Source organism: Podarcis cretensis (assembly GCF_951804945.1).
Source record: "Podarcis cretensis genome assembly, chromosome: 2".
In the NCBI taxonomy this organism is placed as follows: domain Eukaryota; kingdom Metazoa; phylum Chordata; class Lepidosauria; order Squamata; family Lacertidae; genus Podarcis; species Podarcis cretensis.
The window spans coordinates 8,359,323-8,380,287 of record NC_137171.1 but is presented as its reverse complement, the minus strand read 5'-3'; the positions used below and the strand labels follow the sequence as shown (position 1 = coordinate 8,380,287).

At 47.4% G+C, this 20,965-nt stretch overlaps 1 protein-coding gene and 1 long non-coding RNA gene across 3 annotated transcripts in view; one reads left to right on the top strand and one right to left on the bottom strand.

Moving 5' to 3' along the window:
• CTDSP2 (CTD small phosphatase 2) overlaps nt 1-18,151 on the bottom strand; it is a 69,390-nt gene extending 51,239 nt beyond the window's left edge. Inside the window, exon 1 of one of the 2 annotated variants that reach the window (XM_079966905.1) lies at nt 17,790-18,151. In XM_079966905.1, the coding sequence (XP_079823031.1) occupies nt 17,790-17,853 (64 nt within the window). In that variant the 5' untranslated portion in view covers nt 17,854-18,151. The remainder of the gene's footprint in view (nt 1-17,789) is intronic. The other variant, XM_079966906.1, reaches the window with a different exon arrangement.
• LOC307210816 overlaps nt 1-20,965 on the top strand; it is a 285,910-nt gene that overhangs the window by 10,835 nt on the left and 254,110 nt on the right. The window lies entirely within an intron of this gene.

The following is a 20,965-nucleotide window of genomic DNA, read 5'->3' as shown; positions in this document are numbered from 1 at the left end:
CGGCACCTGGCAAATTTCTAACACTGAGCAGGGACTCTCAAACTGTGGTCTCCACCTGTTTCATCCTGATGGTTTTGCAGCCTGTCTCCATTAAACATTCATCTTGATTTCGAATTGTAGTTTTACGGCGTCTTATTTATTATATTGTGTTTTACTGCGTCACAGTTTTTAATTCCGCAGAATTTGAACGGCAACACAATAAAATACGATTAAAAAAATTTAAAGAAGCAACGCAGGTACAATTAAGAATCATGCAGCATCTAGCATGGCAACCGCTACGACAGATGGAAAAATATCTCAGTGGTGTACAAAGACCCTCAGCAATTTTCAGCTGGGTCTGCGAGGTGGGGATGGGGGGGGTGAGTTTGGGAGCCACTGTAGGAGCATGTCTCTTGAGATATTTGGCAGGTTTGAGAAGACACCATCATTGACGTAAAGACCTTTTAAACTCTCTAAGGGTTTTCAATGGGCAATTTGTGTATCTCTGAGTTTTTACCTGACTCCTAATTGTTCCTTAACAATTGTAGAGGCTGCTTGTGAAGATTTTAGTCATACATTCTTACTGCACTTAACACAATTGTTTGCTGCTGTAAGCTTCTTTGGATATTCCCAATAGGAAAGCATTATAGTTTTAAATAAATACCTAGCTTATAATTCTCAGTAGGCCTTAAAGCCAGGTTTCAGAAACGTTTCCTAAGGCTCTTTTCATTTAGATCTTTTAATAGGTGAAGTCAGAGATTGGACCCGAAGTTCTCTACCTGCAAAGCTAACCCTCTCCCAGAGCTTTGGCCAGTTTCACCCTTGGGCTGCATGCAGGTACATGAACAGCTACATCCAAAATCTAGCATCTAGTAAACCCAAACCTATTCTTTATTTTAAAACTTACATCTTTCCCTTCCTCCCAAAGAAGCCCAGGGCAAAAGATTCCTGCATTGCAAGGGTTTGGACTAGATGACTCTCATGGTCCCTTCTAACTCTACAATTCTATGAAATTTTAATATAGATGCAGTCTGGGAAAGACTTGTTCAAATTATCAGTAGCTTGCTACATAAACAGTCTCTAAGCGACTTATAAAACATCAAGCAGAGCGTAAAATCAGAAGGGGGGGGGAATCCCAGTACATGACAATGAAACCATACAAAAATCCACAGAACAGGCACACTACAACGGCAGCAAAAAAACAACAACAGCCACTAGTCAAAATGGCTCAATAAAGCTAATTATGAACCCACAATAAATAAAGCCTTGGCCTAGTGAACTATTTTTATTATGAAAAATACAACGACAAAGCAAAAATAAGGGACTGAAATGCCAAGCCTTTAACATAGGTATATCGTTTTATTTTTTTAAAGCTTTCCTCTGCAACCTATGTATTGCTTTAATGATACATGTATACTGCTTGCTCACTTGAAAGTGCGGCCAATCGAAACTGCCCTTCCCTATACTCCCATTTTGGTCTTCAAAATGGGCTCCACATCTCATGCTTTATAGGGGACAGATCTGGGTGCAGACAAACAGGTCAACCGCCATCTTGCTTGGTCTCAAGATACCAAACTTTGGGCCTGCGCTTGCGCCCAGTCTTTTTCCTGCTCGAATAATGCACTCTACGTGGGGCTACCTTTGAAGGTGACCCAGAAACTACAACTAATCCAGAAAGCGGCAGCTAGACTGGTGACTGGGAGCGGCCACCAAGACCACATAACACCGGTCTTGAAAAACCTACATTGGCTCCCAGTACATTTCCGAGCACAATTCGAAGTGTTGGTGCTGACCTTTAAAGCCCTAAACGGCCTCGTCCCAGGATACCAGAAGGAGCGTCTCCACCCCCATTGTTCTGCGCAGACACTGAGGTCCAGCTCCGAGGGCCTTCTGGCGGTTCCCTCATTGCGAGAAGCAAAGCTACAGGGAACCAGGCAGAGGGTCTTCTTGGTAGTTGCGCCTGCCCTGTGGCACGCCCTCCCACCAGATGTCAAAGGAAAAAACAACTATCTGACTTTTAGGAGACATCTGAAGGCAGCCCTGTTTAGGAAAGCTTTTAATATCTGAAGGACTATTGTTGAAAGCTGCCCAGAGTGGCTGGGCCCAGCCAGATGGGCGGGGAATAAATAATAAATTATTATTATAAAACAAAAATCTCTCCCTCCCCATCCATCCACGCCAAGCTGCATTTTGACCTGCAGGATTGACAGGAGGGGAAATGATATTAGGAATTCTATACAGTTCGTTTGCACCATCGATGATGAAGGGACAGAGAATGCGACATGCTGAGGGTGATTTTGAGCTGAGAAACCGACTCTTACAACAACATTCTGGAGGGGAAAGGATTGAGCAAACTCTACCCCCACATACCTACTACAGGTTGCATCTGGATATTTTCTTATTCTCATATATGTGTGTGTGGTGGGGAGGGAGAGAATAAGGAATAAGGAAAGTGACAGTAATAGTTTTAGCCCAGGCCTCCAGCCTCTTCACCTAAAAGACATGAGGGAAAACAGGCAGGCACTTTTCGACTCAGTTGCCCAGCAAGTTAAACCAGTTCTGGGTGTCTCTGGCAACTCGTGCAAAGGTCTTAAGATGAATAAATATTCTATTACATTCCTATCCCATCCTTCCTCTACAAAGCAGAGAAGAAAAGGGCTGTTTTCACCACCATTTTATCCTCACAACAACCTAGATGTTGGGGCGACAGACAGCAACTGGACCCATCGCCCCCGCTGTAAGCTTCAGGGTCTGGGCTGGGCCGAGATTGACAAGCACTTGGCTTGTAAATTTTATTGAGAGTTATTTGTGGAACTGCATACCACTTTCAACACATTATGCAGACACTGTGTTTAAGCTTTCGTCTTCCGCACAGGATTCCTTCTCCTCCCTCGGTGCAGCCATACGTCCCACTGCTGTCACAAAATTTCTAGCTCCAGGACACAACAGGGGACAGTTTCCTCACCGGCTGCCTCTTGCCACATCAGCCCATGCAATCCAGACCAACGCGTCACAACAGGCCACAGACACAGTCCTGTACGGTTCTCTACGCCTATGCACCTGGTGAACTCAATCGGTCCTAAATTGGACTCACTCTCTTCTTAGGATAACAGCCTATACCTGTGAAAGCATGGGTGAGGAGCCTGCAACCCAGTGTAAGAGACTCAGATAAGGTAAAGGTAAGGGGACCCCTGACCATGAGGTCCAGTCGTGGCCGACTCTGGGGTTGCGGCGCTCATCTCGCTTTATTGGCCGAGGGAGCTGGCTTACAGCTTCCGGGTCATGTGGCCAGCATGACTAAGCCGCTTCTGGCGAACCAGAGCAGCGCATGGAAACGCCGTTTACCTTTCCGCCGGAGTGGTACCTATTTATCTACTTGCACTTTGACGTGCTTTCAAACTGCTAGGTTGGCAGGAGCTGGGACCGAGCAATGGGCGCTCACCCCGTCACGGGGATTCGAACCGCCGACCTTCTGATCAGCAAGTCCTAGGCTCTGTGTTTTAACCCACAGCAACCAAATGGCACAGGTAAGATCACAAGTTCCCCCTTCCAATAAAATGCAACCTGGAGAACATAACACATGTCATGAGACAATAGTCCAGATTGAGGGGACATCTCTAAGATGGTAAAAAAACCATAGAGCCAAAACAGGGGAGAATGGTAGGGTGCCATGTGCCCCACATCACACTTGAAAATCACTATGAGGGCATCAGAACCATAATGCAAAAAAGGGAGACTACGTCCGCATTGGGGTATGTCCTATCTGGGTGGCCTTGGTTGCTACCCAAAAGGCTGACTGTAGCTGCAAGAAGAAGGTGCCAGTCAAAATGAACTGCAGTTGGGAGACTGGGCAAGAATGTTAGTATTTCTACATGGATCCATCCACATGTCATCAGGCAGATGTATCAAATATCACACAGACAAGTGGCTCGAGTCACTCTGGCAAAAACAGCTCCAGGAGAGTACAGAATGAATTAAGAACAGTGTGGTCTAGGGAGCAGGTCCCTTAAATCCAATCCTGTAACTCCAAGCTGGAAAAGCAGCTACAGAACAAAACTACTTTTGGAGCATCGTGCAGCCCCTGGATGAAAGTTGTGCATGCCCCAGGGTTGTGACCAGAAGGCACAGTAGGCCACACACTTGCTGAAGTTAAGCTGGTCTGGGTCTGGTCAGTGGTGAACTCTGTGATACTGTAGCCATAATGTCCTCTTCCAAAGGGGGCCAAAGGGGGCCCTAAAGTTACTGCTAAACTGAAACTCCCATGATCCTTGAACATTGGCCAAGCTGGCTGGGGCTAACGGGAATAGAAGCCCAATAACATCTGTGAGGCATTAGACTGACTAGCCACAGAACAGGCCAATCACTTATGCAAGTCATTATTTGATGATGATGTTGATGATGATGATGATGATCATGAGAGGAGCATGTATATCTGAGCCCAGCCCTACGTTCTGCACCATTTTGTATACATTAACATTACAGGAGGAGGTCTTCCCATTCACTGGGTTCATCTGTCCATCTTCTGAATTTTAGCCTGCCTCGGGATACGTAATATCGTGCAAAATAATATAGCACTATGTTACCCAATATGGAACAAGCTTGGTTACCAGAAGCTGGAGATCCAAATTCTGCGACATCTTGTTCCATTGGTGTGCAAACCCCTGCAGGATCATTAATCATGTGTGGAACGGAATACAACAAGAAGAAGAAGAGTTTGGATTTGATATCCCGCCTTTCACTCCCCTTCAGGAGTCTCAAAGCGGCTAACATTCTCCTTTCCCTTCCTCCCCCACAACAAACACTCTGTGAGGTGATTGGGGCTGAGAGACTTCAGAGAAGTGTGACTAGCCCAAGGTCACCCAGCAGCTGCATGTGGAGGAGCGGGGAAGCGAACCTGGTTCACCAGATTACGAGACTACCACTCTTAACCACTACACCACACTGGCTCCCACTAAGGAAGTGTTTCTGTCAAAGGAATTCCACATTTCACACAAATGTCTGCCACCAAGGAAACGTTTCTGTCACAGGAATTCCACATTACACACACACACAAATCAGCAGCCCCGTTAAGAGTACTGTGTACAGCAGGACTGGAGAACCTGTGGCCCTCCAGATGTTGATGGACTACAATTCCTATTCCCCCTGACCACTGTTCCATGTTGGCTGGGGCTGATGGGAGTTGTTGCCAGACAGTGTCCCACTGTCTCCAGAAGAATTACCGTATTTTTTGCTCTATAAGACTCACTTTTCCCCTCCTAAAAAGTAAGGGGAAATGTGTGTGTGTCTTATGGAGTGAATGCAGGCTGCATAGCTATCCCAGAAGCCAGAAAAGCAAGAGGGATTGCTGCTTTCACTGCACAGCGATCCCTCTTGCTGTTCTGGCTTCTGAGATTCAGAATATTTTTTTTCTTGTTTTCCTCCTCCAAAAACCAGGTGCGTCTTGTGGTCTGGTGCGTCTTATAGAGCAAAAAATACGGTAGCTGAACTGGAACCAGAGCACTTCAATTGTCCATCCATAGGAGGGAACCAGCAACCTTACAGGGGGATTCTAATGTATTCTGGCTGGCTGTGTTTGGATGATCAAAGCTCAGCTTAACAATGAGACACGCATGAGGCTTTTGCCCCCACGAGCAGCCTATGGTGGAAGATGTAATTAAACCAGGATGCATCCAATTATCCTTAGTTTCCTGTTTCATCCAAACTGGGAAACCATGGTTACCAGTTTCAGAATGTGCCAGGATCCCGAAACACAAAGCAATGGTTAATTAGGGACTCCTGTGTTCATGCAAACTGCAAAAGAAGATGCGAAGGAGCCGTGTGCACAGACCAACCGTTTGTTCTTAAGCCAAGATATATTCGTCTGAATCAGGGCACTGTGAAGATTGCCAGCATCATAGCAAAGGCAGCAGAGACACAAAAAGCCCAGAAATACATTCAGAATTACCACCAACATCTCACTTCTCTCCAACCTTCATTGCCTGTGCATAACGTCTTTTATTTTTAAACAGCCAGTCATGGTCTTTCTTAAGCTACTAAGGCAGCTCCAGGGTTTGTTTGTTTTCCCCTACAGGTTTCGAGGAAGCAGAATCTTCATGATAATTGACATTATTCACAAGAACCTACATTATTCTGCGATAATGGAAAGGGGAGTTTCTCCCCCGTGCCAATGTCACACAGCTTCAAAGACAGCATCACCCTGTTGTGGCGGCAGCAAGTGGCTGGGCTTTGTTTTGCTGGCTGAAAGCTAGTGAGGTTTGTCAAGGGAGATCAAGGGAAGTAATAGTGCCACTGTATTCTGCTCTGGTCAGACCTCACCTGGAGCACTGTGTCCAGTTCTGGGCACCACAGTTCAAGAAGGACACTGAGAAACTGGAACGTGTCCAGAGGAGGGCAACCAAAATGGTCAAAGGCCTGGAAACGATGCCTTATGAGGAACGGCTAAGGGAGCTGGGCATGTTTAGCCTGGAGAAGAGGAGGTTAAGGGGTGATATGATAGCCATGTTCAAATATATAGAGGAGGGAGAAAGGTTGTTTTCTGCTGCTCCAGAGAAGCGGACATGGAGCAATGGTTCCAAACTACAAGAAAGAAGATTCCACCTAAACATTAGGAAGAACTTCCTGACAGTGAGAGCTGTTCGACAGTGGAATTTGCTGCCAAGGAGTGTGGTGGAGTCTCCTTCTTTGGAGGTCTTTAAGCAGAGGCTTGACAACCATATGTCAGGAGTGCTCTGATGGTGTTTCCTGCTTGGCAGGGGGTTGGACTCAATGGCCCTTGTGGTCTCTTCCAACTCTATGATTCTATGATTCTATGATTCTAGGTGGCTCTTGCTAACCCCTCTCAAGGTGCAGCTGGTTCTAGTTGGACCATACGCGGCAGCTGCCTCCTGCAAACTCTGGCAAGCAGTCAATCCTTTTCTTCCAGTCACCCTCAGCTTAACACCAATTGCTAGTTTCCTAGGAAGAGAACTTGGAGGTCTGCCAAAGTCAGAGCCTAGGCATATTTCAGGAGAGATGCAAGACATCTCCCCCCCCCCAAAAAAAAGAAATGTTAAACGTGCTTTTAGTTGCAAGGGAGGGATAACAGGGGCATTTCTGTAGTGCTTTTAAAACTCTCTTAGCCCTGAACGTAAGGATTTTTTTAAAAAAAAAATGAAATGTATGCCATTCTTTACCATTAAACATCAACACTGTAGGGAAATAGGGACTTCCTGCTTTGCATAAAAGTGCAAAATCAAATGATTGTGCATGAGGAACATAAATGGAACATGTGCTTTTTACACATGTCCTGCTTGTGTATTTTCCACTTGTGGCCACTGTGAGAACTGCTGAACTAGATGGCCTGCGCTCCAATGTTCTCATGCAGCTTATGGTTAGTGCAGTTGTACCTTGGTTTTCGAAACGCCTAGTTCTTGAACATTTTGGATCCCTAATGTCGCAAACCCGGAAGTGAGTGTTCCGGTTTTCGAACAATTTTCGGAAGCCGAACATCCGGCACAGCTTTCAATTGGCTGCAGGAGCTTCCTGCAGCCAATCAGAAGCCACGCTTTGGTTTTGGAATGTTTTGTACAGTACGACTGTAGTTAAGATATTAGGTCTAGGGTGGAATTCATCATACAAGGCTTGCTCCTGCAATGGGACTTCTACCACCACCCACTCCTCCCTCTGTGCACCCCCTAAATCAGTTGGGGGAGGGTTTCATCTAACCCTCCAGAGTAGATTTTAAGGGTGGGGGCAAGGAAAGCAGACCTTGTTCCGGACACACAACAACTCGGTTGGATCCCACCCCTAAGTTCAGCGACTGAGCAAGACCAGCCAGAGTGGCACCCTCTGCCTTGACTCCTGCAGCCTAACACAGTAAATCACATTTGGCCCTGTGTGCAACTTGTTTCATAGGCATGCCAGACGGGGCAGCAGTCAGGTTTTATTTATTCCTTGGCACGACAACTTCTGAGCAATGAGAACTTAGACTTTTCGTAAGAGTAGCCTTAAAATCGCTCCACTGTTTGTAACGCATCCTTAATTTCTGTGCACGCTGGGAACTTGCGAACAACACATAAATGAATACTCACGTCACTGTGATGTGTAGAAGCATGCCCATCAAAGACACAGACATTCTTCAAATTCTTAGGCACCAGCAGCGTATTTTTAGGGCAGCCAAGCAATATATTGTGCACCTGGGATTTCGCAAGCTTTAGACCACAGTCCCCATTTGTCCACTAAAGTTGTGTTAAGTTACAAGAATATAAATCCACTTGCACTTCAAGAGGGGGCCAGACACACACAGAGAGAGAGGCAGGGAGAGATGGAAGCGTCTACAGAGCATAAACTTACAGTAGTAACTTCCAGGGGGTTCTCCGCATCACATCTTTTGCAGAAACAAAACAAACAAACCTATTGACACCTTATGGGTTAACGATATAAACCTGGAACAGGGGTCACTTCATTCAATGCATGAAGCATTATTCTCACTTGACGAGTGTGTACACTGCAGTGTAGCAATTATGCTTTTGATCAGGAAATCATTTTGTGTTGCATACATATTTGGGGTTTTCAAGACACGCCTGAAAATGGAAAGCGAGGAGGGCGTCTCCCAAATCTCTGCTAGAACATTGTTCCATTGCTTATAGAAGATATACGGTAGATACACAGAGATATAGAGGGTGGAGGGTGGCAAGGCAGTCAGTGACAATCCCACGTGAAGCTCAAATGTGCACAAGATATTGTGTGGACTTCTTGGGATTGGGAGTTCAGTGCTAGAGAGTATGTCCTAGACCTAAGACAGGCATGGCCAAACTTGGCCCTCCAAATGTTTTGGGACTACAACTCCCATCATCCCTAGCTAACAGGACCAGTGGTCAGGAATGATAGGAATTGTAGTCCCCAAAAAAACATCGGGAGAGCCTCGTTTGGCCATACCTGTGGACCTAGGGTCTAGCAGTGTTCTTAAACTTGGGTCCCCAGCTGTTGTCAAACTCCCATCAGCCCTGGCGGCTGGTCCAGCTAGCTATGGATGATGGGAGTTGTAGTCCAACAAGAACTGGAGATCCAAGTTTGAGAAAGTCGAGGGGCAAGCTCCCTCCTGTGCAAGCTGTGACACTTCATATGAGGGCTGTGACCCTGTGGCAGGGGGTGGGGGGGAGGCAGGGTCTTTACACGGCAGGTTGACCACTTCAGGGACATCTGTGGCCCTTCCTTTGAAATAAATCAAGTCTCAAGTCCAGGGATGGGGAAGCTTTTTTAGGTCAGGGACCACAATTCCCTTCTGTTCAGCCTTCTCGGGTCTGAGTTCCAGTGGTGGGAAGGGCCAGAGGGAAAAGTGGGCGGAGCAATGGGTGCAAATTTTATGCTTCATACTGTAGGCTAGTTTCTATGCATATACCTACACCCCTCTCTCTATCCCCCGACTCTTGGGATATAAAAGGGAGAGGAAACATGATCAGAGTATTTATCTAGTGTTGCCATACAGACATACTCAGAATACGGCAGCTGGAAGCAGTGTCTGGGCAGAAATCAGCTAAATGCCCGGGAAAATCCAGATGTATGGCAACTGACAATGTAAATGTCGTTTTTGCCTATTTTCATTAAAAACAGCTTTTAAGTGTCATATTTTTTTTAGCCATTTCCCCGAAGAAGCTCAACATCTTTGGGCAAAACTAAAAAAAAAAAAAAAAAGCCCAACATCTTAAGCTCACAACTTTTCTGTCTGGATTTTCACTTTTTGAAATATGGCAACGCTCGTTTCTCCAGTTGCAAACCCCAACCCCACCTCCCAGCCAATGAATGCAAAGACACTGAGGAGATTGACAAGAGATTCGCATCCCAGTTTTACTGAATGAATGCTCCTTGTGGTACAGCGCTATCGTGTGTGTGTTTTAGGGGCATGTGCAGAATTCAGCGGGACTCGCTGAACATTAGACGCTCCAAACACCCTGCGGGGATGGGCTTTGCGCAAGGTTACAATGCATGCACACCCATCTTCTCACTGTCTTACGATTCCTGGCGAGGGGCTTTTGAAAGTCAAACTTCACTTGAAATGTGAACAGGGTGGAGGTGAAATAACTGGAGCTACAACCAAAGAAGCTGTAAGGTGCAGCAATTTCCAAGTCGACATTTCTCCCCTCCCCAAAAAGGTACCCACCCTTGTCAGGTGACACTGCAAGCTACCAAGTGTAGAGAACTACGAACTTTGGAAATAATTAGGGATGAACCTGTGTTGCTGCTACCAACCGATGATAACATCTGTTCTCTCTACTCTCCTTTCCACAGGATACAAAGCAAAACTCTTCTAGACAGATTGGGGGTGGGGAGGGAAAGTGGAAATGGATATGTACAACCCAGACAAACCCTTCGCCACCCCCAACGTCTAGGCTTTGATATCAAATGCTTTGGCACCTGGCCAGCACAGAGTCTTGCACGTATGCGTGGAATCCTAAACATCACATTTTTATGTCGTTGGATATTCCTAAGGAAATCTGATTGTATTGGAACTGATGTTTTAAATCCAGAAGCATGGATAAAGTAGTTTGTTCAAAAGTCTTTTAAAAAATAAAAATCAAGTACAGTGGTACCTCAGGTTACAGAGACGCTTGAGGTTACATAAGCTTCGGGTTACAGTCTCCTCTAACCCAGAAATAGTACCTCAGGTTAAGAACTTTGCTTCAGGATGGGAACAGAAATTGCATGGTGGCGGCAGCAGGAGGCCCCATTAGCTAAAGTGGTGCTTCAGGTTAAGAACAGTTTCAGGTTAAGTACGGACCTGCGGAACGAATTAAGTACTTAACCTGAGGTACCACTGTAAAGCTGTGTTTCCCAAACTTGGGTCTACTGTTTCCCTCATCCCTGACCACTGGTCCTGCTAGCTAGGGATGATGGGAGTCGTAATCCAAAAACAGCTGGAGACCCGAGTTTGGACAAGTCTATCAAAGCTACAACTGATGAGAGTTAAGCTCCCCAAACCCTTCACAAACTACAGTTCCCAGGATTCTTTGGGGCAGGATGGAGTGGGGTGACGTGGATGTTTAAAGTGGCATGGTACCACCGTGGTGCGGATGAGGCCTTACATGGAACAGAGCTTACATCCCTGGATTCCCTGCCAAGGAAGGGGAGGGGGGCTGGAAGAAGAAGAAGAGTTTGGATTTGATATCCCGCTTTATCACTACCCGAAGGAGTCTCAAAGCGGCTAACATTCTCCTTTCCCTTCCTCCCCCACAGCAAACACTCTGTGAGGTGAGTGGGGCTGAGAGACTTCAGAGAAGTGTGACTGGCCCAAGGTCACCCAGCAGCTGCATGTGGAGGAGCGGAGACGCGAACCCGGTTCCCCAGATTACGAGTCTACCGCTCTTAACCACTACACCACACTGGCTCTCGCTGGAAGGAAGGAACAGCTCAGGAAGGCTTGCAGCACCACTTATAGCCATGCCGGGATGGAGGGTGGGCAGGAGGACTTCATTATGCTCTGGTGCCGATGTCAGAGGAGCCTTCCTCAGAACAGAGACTGGGGTCAGGGATAGCACTGGGGAAATTTTTGTCTCTGAGAACAAGAAAAGTGTTAGGCAGATGGTGGGTGGAGAACCTGCCATTTCCTGGAAGGAAGGAACCACACACAAGAATACCAACACTGCTCACTATGTCTTGGTGCAAGGCTTACAACAAAAGCACTCTGTGTGTGTATCACATACACATACATGTGAAACATCATCAATAATTTCCTTCAAATGGGGGGGGGGCAGCTGATCCACAAGATTGGACGCCATACCACTTAATTTCTGTTTTTGTATTATTTTACTGTTTTTGTGTTGATTTGTACAACATTTACATTACACACACACATTCACACACATAATCAATAAATATACAGAGAAACAAAACACAGCTTTTCTGGTTAGCAAGTTGCCCGATGTGTTTTGAGTTATATTTTTCAACCAGGAAGGCACCTATCTCTCTCTCTCTCTGTCTCTCTCTCAGAGGACAGCAGCCAAGATTTTGGGAAGGTCTTCGTTGAATCTTCCCCTACCCAGGGCTTGGTTTTCCTAGATACTGTATTGTCAAGACTTACATTGCTGTCCAATTTCCTTTCCATTATGGGTGGCCATTTCCTCTAAGCCCAGAGGAATCAATGATGCTCTCCCATATGAACCCTCCCCATCCCCATTTTCGGTTTTCCACCTTTGCTCAAGCCTTCATTTAAGCCCTGCCGACCTGTATTACCAGTCCTGGGACATACGCTTTAATAACAGAGGCGTCTCTGAGTAGATTTCCATCACTGCCAGCTGACTGCAGCTTGCCCGCACCCGCCTAGGGTAAGAGGTAACTGCTTGCGGGTCAAAATGTCTTTGTTTGCATACGTACATGCTTGATGTCTGCTCTTTTGAGAGACCAACCCACAGAGCTAGTAGCAAAAATCATGGTGCAGGCACCTAGGGATGTGAGATTTACACACAGAGAGACACACAGATACTTTCGCTGTATGGTCCCAATCACTGACTCTGCAAGAAGAGACTCAGATTGGTCTTAGTACAGGTGGGGGAACCAGCGGGCTCCAAATCCCATCAGTTTCCACCAGCATGGTCCATGGTGAGAGATGATGAGAGCTGGACTTCAGAAGCACATCAAGACAGCTACCTGGAGATGGAATAAGCACCCCTAAGGAGGTGTATAAGGGACGCGGGTGGCGCTGTGGGTTAAACTACAGAGCCTAGGACTTGCCGATCAGAAGGTCGGCGGTTCGAATCCCCGCGACGGGGTGAGCTCCTGTTGCTCGGTTCCGGCTCCTGCCAACCTAGCAGTTCGAAAGCACGGCAAAATGTGCAAGTAGATAAATAAGGTACCACTCCGGCGGGAAGGTAAACGGCGTTTCCGTGCACTGCTCTGGTTTGCCAGAAGCAGCTTAGTCATGCTGGCCACATGACCCAGAAACTGTATGCCTGCTCCCTCGGCCAATAAAGCGAGATGAGCGCCGCAACCCCAGAGTCGGTCACGACTGGACCTAATGGTCAGGAGTCCCTTTAAGGAGGTGTATATGAGTGTGAAGTATGCTTGTCCACTGTATTGCCTGAGTATTTATGCATTTCTTTAAACTGGGAGGCGGGGAGGAAGAAAGCACGAAGGGGAGGGTCATGCAATATTCAACCCTACCCTTTAAGCCAGGGGTCAGCAACCTTTTTCATCCATGGGCTGGTCCACTGTCCCTCAGACCATGTGGTGGGCTGGACTCTATTTTGTGGGGGGGAAATGAACGAATTCCTATGCCCCACAAATAACCCAGAGATGCATTTTAAATAAAATAAGACATTCTACTCATGTAAAAACACGCTGATTCCTGGACTGTACGCGGGCTGGATTGAGAAGGCTATTGGGCCGCATACGGCCCCTGGGCTTTAGGTTGCCTACCCCTGCTTTAACCCACCTTTATGCTTGAATACTGTATTGTGAGATATCTGCAACCATATACAAAATAACAGCATCAATCTCCCCCACAACAATGGAAGTTACAGAGGAGGGCTTTGTTTATTCCTTTAAAAAAAACAAAAATAATGCAGCTAGACTCCTGCATTTGGTTACATGGATTTCAAGGAAAGCCTTGCACAAAGGCTTACAGCCTAGGGTTCGAGAACCACAAGACTAAACTGATTTTATCCTAAACAGTCCAAGAGAAATGACAGGCTATCCAGGGGGGAAATCTCTACGCAGATCCTAGCAGTAGCAATAACAAATCTCAATGGCCCAATTAGCAGCTCCTGATCGTGGGAACATTTCCCACCCCCAGTTTGAGACTCCAGGAGTCTCTCACCCATGTGTCAATGAACCAGTGACCTCCTTGAACTCTTAAGGATACAGGAGGAAGGCCTTTTTGTGTTATCTGTGCTACATCTACATTTCACACCCATTTGCTTCTCATACACAAAATCATTTCTTTATTTTCATTTCCCCTTTCCAGTCAGCTTCTTCCTGGAATCCAAGGTGGCTTACAACACAATAAGTTCCTAATAAAAATAATAATAATAATAATAGTAATGCAATTGGGAGAGGGAATCAGTTAATCAAATTTCTTCACATAATAGGGAAATCGAACCTGTTTGATCCCTAACCCAGCCATTCAGTGCTAAGTTCAGCCAAGGAACCATTCTGGGCTGACCTTTCCTAGACCTCGAAGGGAAGGGACTTCCTCAGTCAAAGAGCAGCAACTGAAAACAATGATCTATGAATTCCTTCCACCATCTTATCTTGCTGGACATCCGTTACTCAATAGCTGAGAACTGTCAACATTACATTTTCTTTATCATTCCTCACCACCCAAAAGCCTTGGATAAATATCCCCAGTTCCTTCAGGATAGCTCCTAGATCCGCCAGCACAACCTCTCCTTGGTAAAATCTCTCTTCTTCTGAGTTACTCCCTGCTCCGGTTGACACGAAACTCAAGCTTTCTTCTGGGCCTTTTTGTAAATGTGAAATCCATAAGAAGGCGGTACTGTATTGAAAAGAGCAGCTCTTCCTTTCTCTAAACGGCTGGCGAGGACCCAAAACCAAACAGGGGCACATTCCCACGATAAAGAGATTATAGCGAACCACTCAAAATCCTTGCCTGTTGCTGATGGAGCCAGTAAAAGTGACTTGCATTCTCAGTGCCACCCACAGAGACTGCACACATACACAGAGGCACCTCCTCATTATCTATAGCCTCCATTTAAATGCATTGGCTATAAAAAGACCAGAAACCAGGACCAGTAAATACCCCTAATTTTGCTTATTAGTTTTACAAGAGTAACCTCTGACACCTGGAGAAAGCTGGAGTCATCTTGTCGCTAACTAGTGCACCTAAACACTCTGACCCCACAGGGCCTTCTCTGTTTTGCCTCTTGTTTATCCGCAAGAGAATTCCATATCCAAGTTACTTCTCTCCTCTCCTGGGCGACTGCCATCACAGCCTCCATTTTCCTTAACAGGGACAAGTCAAAAAAGCCTGGGAAATGGGACAGAGCTGAGATGTGCAAGACGAAAAACTGAACCCCTTTCAGGCATCAACAGGAAGCAAAGAAACATGAAAAGGGAAGACAAATAGAGAGACTTAAAAAAATTTCTCTCAACATTTTTCTTTACTCAAGTAACCAACAGTTAGCACTGTATTATTTGTTAATTTAATATGGTTTTTTTTAGTGCTTTTCAGACAAACTCCACTAAGCAGTTTATAGAAAATGAAAAATAATAAGCATGAATTAAGGATAGATAACACAAACAGCAAATACAAGCTTCAGGGAAAGCTTTTCGAAACTCCAGCTGCGTTCACCCCTCTTATACACAGCTTAATCCTATGTATGTTTACTCAAGACCTACTGAGTTTAGTGGGACTTGCTCCCAAGTATGCAGACATAGGATTATTGCAGCCTAAATCCTCAAAACCAGGCACTTTCGCTTCTCTAAACAGGTGGTCACTCAAGCTGAATGCAGAGCTCTCAAGTGGTCCAAAAGAGGACATAAAGCTTACCAAACATACCAGCACCCTACTTTCCCCAAATCAACACACTCCATAGAACTAAACTAAGGGCCTGGGATAGCTTAGTCCATGGGTTCGAGCCCCATGTGGGGCAAATAATTCATGCATTGCAGGGGGTTGGACAAGGTGAGCCTTGAGGTCCCTTCCCACTCGACAACTCTATGATTCTATAAAGGGTGTAATCACAATCATTAAAAAAGAGATGCACAGCAACCTCTGTAGCCTTCCAGATGCCTGAAATTTAGATCTAGAAAAAATCTCTGTCAAGACCACAGACACTTCACAGGGTTCACATACAGACACACACAGGACCAGCACAAGAAAAAACAACACACCAAGCAGTAAATGACAAAAAATCAGGTGCCAAGGACTTCCTGCCCAATGAGGTCCCAGAACTTCTGGGGCAAAAACTGGCATCCCACAACCTCTTTTAGAAAATCCTGTGTGTGTCTCCCCACCTTACCAAGAGTCAAGAGAGATGAAGAGAAAAAGATGCCGTTTACACTGTCCAGAAGTATAAATAACCACACCAAAAAAAGACACACCCCAAACAGTATTATTTGTTTATTGTTATTACTTCTATTATTTTGCAAGCAGATATGTCCAGGAGCATTTAGGGCAACAAACAAACCTGCAGCCTAAGCCTACAGAGAAGGCAAGGGACCGTAAGACTGTGATCCCATGCACACTGACTTGGGAGTAAGTCCCATGGGCTGTTCTTGCAATTAAAAATCAATGCATTCGGGTCGGGCTGCCCAGCATCAAACAGGGTGATCAGTCAGATGCACCCAACAGAGGACAGCGTCCATCGTCCCCCCCTTTATACCCCCCCTGTGATGCTTAGCCCTTTGCAATAGGAATTCTAGAGGCCCCTTCTGTCAAGAACATAAGGGGAGGGGAAGCTGTCCGCCAATAGTGGAGAAGCAAAGGCTGGACAGCAAACATCAGCTGAATAAACACAGGCAGAAATAAAAGGGGGGGAGAGAAGAGAGAGAGAGAGAGGTTTGTGGCAAAGGAAAAATGCCAGCGCTTCCAATCAGGTCTTGGGAGCCACCTCCAAGGAGGAAACTGGTTTTAAAACACACACACACACACACCCAAACAAGCCATCTTTTAAAAATATGAAACACAGTGCATTTCACCACTGAGGAAAATGCTGATTAAAAGGTAGAGTCAGTACTCTGGAGAAGGAACTGCAAGAAGCAGACCGATTTCCTTGACACACTAAACCCAAACCTGCCAGCCTCAAATGCCCTTAATAGTACTCCCACTCGACTCCCTGCGCATCCTACGCATCGGGAGATGTGGAAAAGACGCGTGGAATATCCAGACACAGAACCACGTCCATTTCCGAGGACTCTGGTCCATAGGATTTAAAAAAACAACAACATGTGGGGGTTTTTTGTGTGTGTTTTTTGGAGGTTTGCCTGGTGAAGAACTTCGCTTTCACTCGAGTCCAGATTAAAGGGCGTCAGGAATTATGCCTGTAGACGGGCATTTAAAATTTCCGACTTGAAGGGTGGGGGAGAGAAAAATCAAGACACGCTTCACATTCTGATCGGTTCGGAAGCAAAAGGAGGGATTCGCGTGTCTTACGCACGCGCGCAAAAGAGAGCGCGCCGGGAGCGCGGGGGGGGGGGGGAGGTCGTATGAAAAACAAACGCTGGGATGGCTCTTGCCACATAACTGGGATTTTTTTTTGGGGGGGGGGAAATCCCCCAAATCCCAGCCTCTCAAGAACAGGCATTGGGGTTGCACAGGGGGGTGGGAAGGCGGCGATTCGGAGCAACAAAAACAAGCCCCCCCCCTCGCCTTTTCGCACCCACCCCGCTGTGGGAAACCAGCGCCGGAAGAAAGCCCCAGACTTTCCCCCAAAGCCCCCCCCCCTTTAAAAAAACAAAAACCTAGCGAGGAAGGGCGGGGTGAGGAGAGATCTAATTTGGGGGGGCGACGACGACGTCTCTGCCAAAAGGGCTATAGATTTAGAAGAGAGATTAGATGGGGAAATGACAGCCAGCAGATCAACATGGATCGCCCGTATAAAAATGGGAACAGCGTTGTGTAAGAGGAGAGGCTTCCCCAGGAATTGGGGTGAGAAGGGGTGTTTGTGGGGGGGGGGGGAGAATATGTGAGTGTTTTCAAGGCGCGTGCACGCCTTTCCTCCCCCGCCAGGGTTCAAGGGATCTCCCTGCCCCGCACCGATCGCGAGCAGAGCGCGCGCAAACACACAAACACACACACACACACACACCCTCGCCGCCCGGCCGAAAGGGAAAAGCGAAAAGCCACAAAACTTTCCAAGTCCCGCCGTCCCGCTTACCTTGTTTCGAAAGCACCAAGGCTTCGTCCCTCTGCACTTGGGTGATGATGGACCGGCTTTCCATCTAACAATCCCACAGACCCTGGGGATCCTTTGGTCGGGAGGAGGAGGAGGAGGAAGGAGGAGGGGGGTGGAAAGGAGGGAAATGTCCAGGGAGGAGGAGGAGGAGGAGGAGGAGGAGGAGGAGGAACGGGGTGGGGTGGGGGGAGCGCAAGGGAGCACGATGTCGCCCACTCCCTCCTCAGTTGCCCAACCCCGGAGGAAGCCGCGCGCGAAGGCAGCGACGCAGATGCTGCTCAGATCGGGTCCAACATGGAGAATCCAGGGCTGGAGCGAGGGAGGGAGGGAGGGAAGGAGGGAGGGAAGGAGGAGAGGAAGGAGGGGGGCCACACACACACACACACACGAGAGAGGAAATGGGACACAGGCGGTTTCCAGTCCCCCCCCCCGCCTCCTCCAGATAAACAACCAGCCGCAGCAGCTCCCTTTTGCAGCTCGCCTGCCGCCTGACAGCCCCCCGGAACTGGGCACCGCGCAGGGCGCGCAGGGCAAAGGCGCAGCTGCGGGGGAGTCCCGATCCAGGTTGCAACGTTCCAAAGCTTTTGTTATTTTGTCGCCCGTCCGGGGGCTTCTCCGCGCAGAGAGAGAGAGAGAGAGAGCAGCCTTGAAACCGCTCCGGCCTCGCGATTGGTCCGGCGCGAGGCGGGGGGGGGGGAGAGTGGGGTGGGGTGGGCGGCGCCAGAAACTCTACTATGCGGTGTTTACCTAACAAACATTCCAGCTGCCGGAGGGAAAGGGAAGGGCGGCCCAGGCCACGCCTCCTCGGGGGTGGGCGGTCAGAGAGAGAGAGGTGGGGGGGGGGCTTCCGAGAGGCCGCCGCTCCGTGCGCTTGTTTCTATCCAAGCCGGCTGCAATGCCCTCCCCAAAATTAAAAGCTAAGCGCCAGAGCAAAGGAACGTTTGCAGCGCTCCAGGGAAATCAGCGCATGCATTTATCGGCCGTGCAGAGCAATAAAAGATGAGCAAGTTCTTGCCTGTCAATCAAGAGCAGTCAATTGATCAAACGTGGGGTTGTTGTTTTTTAAAGCTAGCAGCGCCTCCGAGGAGTCAGCGGAAGCTGCATGGGCGGGACCCTTTCCAAAGTTTTCAGAAACTATAATGAGAGCGCGATCTTCCCTAAAGTGCATAGCTGTCAACGTTTCTCCCTTTTTTTTAAGGGACATTCCTATTCGGAATAAGGGAATCCCCCTTTTTAAAAAAGGGAAACGTTGACAGCTATGCTAAAGTGAGCGGGGGGAAGTGGCTCAGGTGAGTAAACACGAGCCTGTTACAGAAATGGGAAGTCTTTCTGTACTACCGCCAACCTCCCCTCCAAAGCCCTGATCACTAGGACCAGTTAAGACCGCGCAAAACAAACAGGACTTTCCTAGAAAAGAATTGGGTGTGGAAGAGGAAGTTCATTTCTTTCCAGGCAAGGCTGGTGACTTCATATAGATCCGGCCGTAGTTATAGCTCTTGTTGTTTCCAACAGAGTCCAGTTGTTACATGCCTTTAATCCTAATTCTAAATATTTCCCTTCTTTCTATATGGCCCAAACATGACATTATCGCCTATGCATGTAAAATTCTCTGTCTTTGCTTTTACCTTCTGTGAAATGGTTCCCCCAGACCCAAATGGAAAATCTATCACTGAAAAACTGGGGCTGGCAGGGGCAGGGAGAGAGATGGGGAGGTAAGAGATTTTGTTTGAGGAACCTGTGATCTTTCCCCTGGCGGAACAGCCTCCTTTCCTCAACTAGAAACATAGGAAAGAAAAACAGCAAGGTGCCCTTGCGTATATGCAAGTTTGACATCAGCAGCCAGCTGACCAATCGCCTCCCGCCTCTCACACCAGTTTACATTATTGCAAATGCCGCCACCACAATGACCAACAAACACGGGTTTCAGCATTTGGGTCACAACTAAAATGCAAACTCATAGATCGGATATTAAAATTTGGGTTCCCCAAGAAATTCCAGAATTCATATTTGTACCAATAAATTAAGTTGTGGCTGCAATCCTTTACACCAGGGGTCAGCAAACTTTTTCAGCAGGGGGCCGGTCCACTGTCCCTCAGACCTTGGGGGGCCGGACTATATTTTGAAAAAAAGAACAAATTCCTATGCCCCACAAATAACTCAGAGATGTGTTTTAAATAAAAGGACATATTCTACTCAGGTAAAAACATGCTGATTCCTGGACTGTCCACGGGCTGGATTTAGAAGGCGATTGGGTCGGATCCGGCCCCGGGCCTTCGTTTGCCTACCCATGCTTTATACCTTAAAAGTAAAGGTAAAGGGACCCCTGACCATTAGGTCCAGTCATGGCCGACTCTGGGGTTGAGGCGCTCATCTCATTTTATTGGCTTCCGGGTACAGTCATGTGGCCAGCATGACTAAGCCGCTTCTGGCGAACTGGAGCAGCGCATGGAAACGCCGTTTACCTTCCCGCCAGAGTGGTACCTATTTATCTACTTGCACTTTGATGTGCTTTCGAACTGCTAGGTTGGCAGGAGCTGGGACAAAACAATGGGAGCTTACCCCGTCACAGGGATTTGAACCGCCGACCTTCTGATCAGCAAGCCCTAGGCTCTGTGGTTTAACCCATGGCGCCACCCGCATCCCTTTTTGCACCCTTACCTTGGAGTAAAATATTGCTGTAGATCCTGACTCAGTTTGCTGTCTCATCGTTCCAGTTAATTTCAAATCAGCAACTATATCGCCTGCAATGCAGAATGTTCTTTCCATCACACCTTCCACCCATTCCATCGCTGAGTCGCCTCCCCCATAAGCCGTAGAGGAAAACGGAAGCCCTGCTTGCCTCAGCAGATGGAAGAGAAGAGGAGGCAACATGGCTGGGGAGGAACGGGGGCCAAGGAACTGCTGCAACCTCTCCTGCTACTTATTATTATCATCCTTTATTGAACTTACTAGTTGCTTTCTTTACCAATGTCACTCAAAGTGACAACGATAAATAAATACAGTGGTACCTCGGGTTACATACACTTCAGGTTACATACGCTTCAGGGTACAGACTCCGCTAACCCAGAAATAGTGCTTCAGGTTAAGAACTTTGCTTCAGGATGAGAACACAAATCGTGCTCCAGCGGCGTGGCGGCAGCAGGAGGCCCCATTAGCTA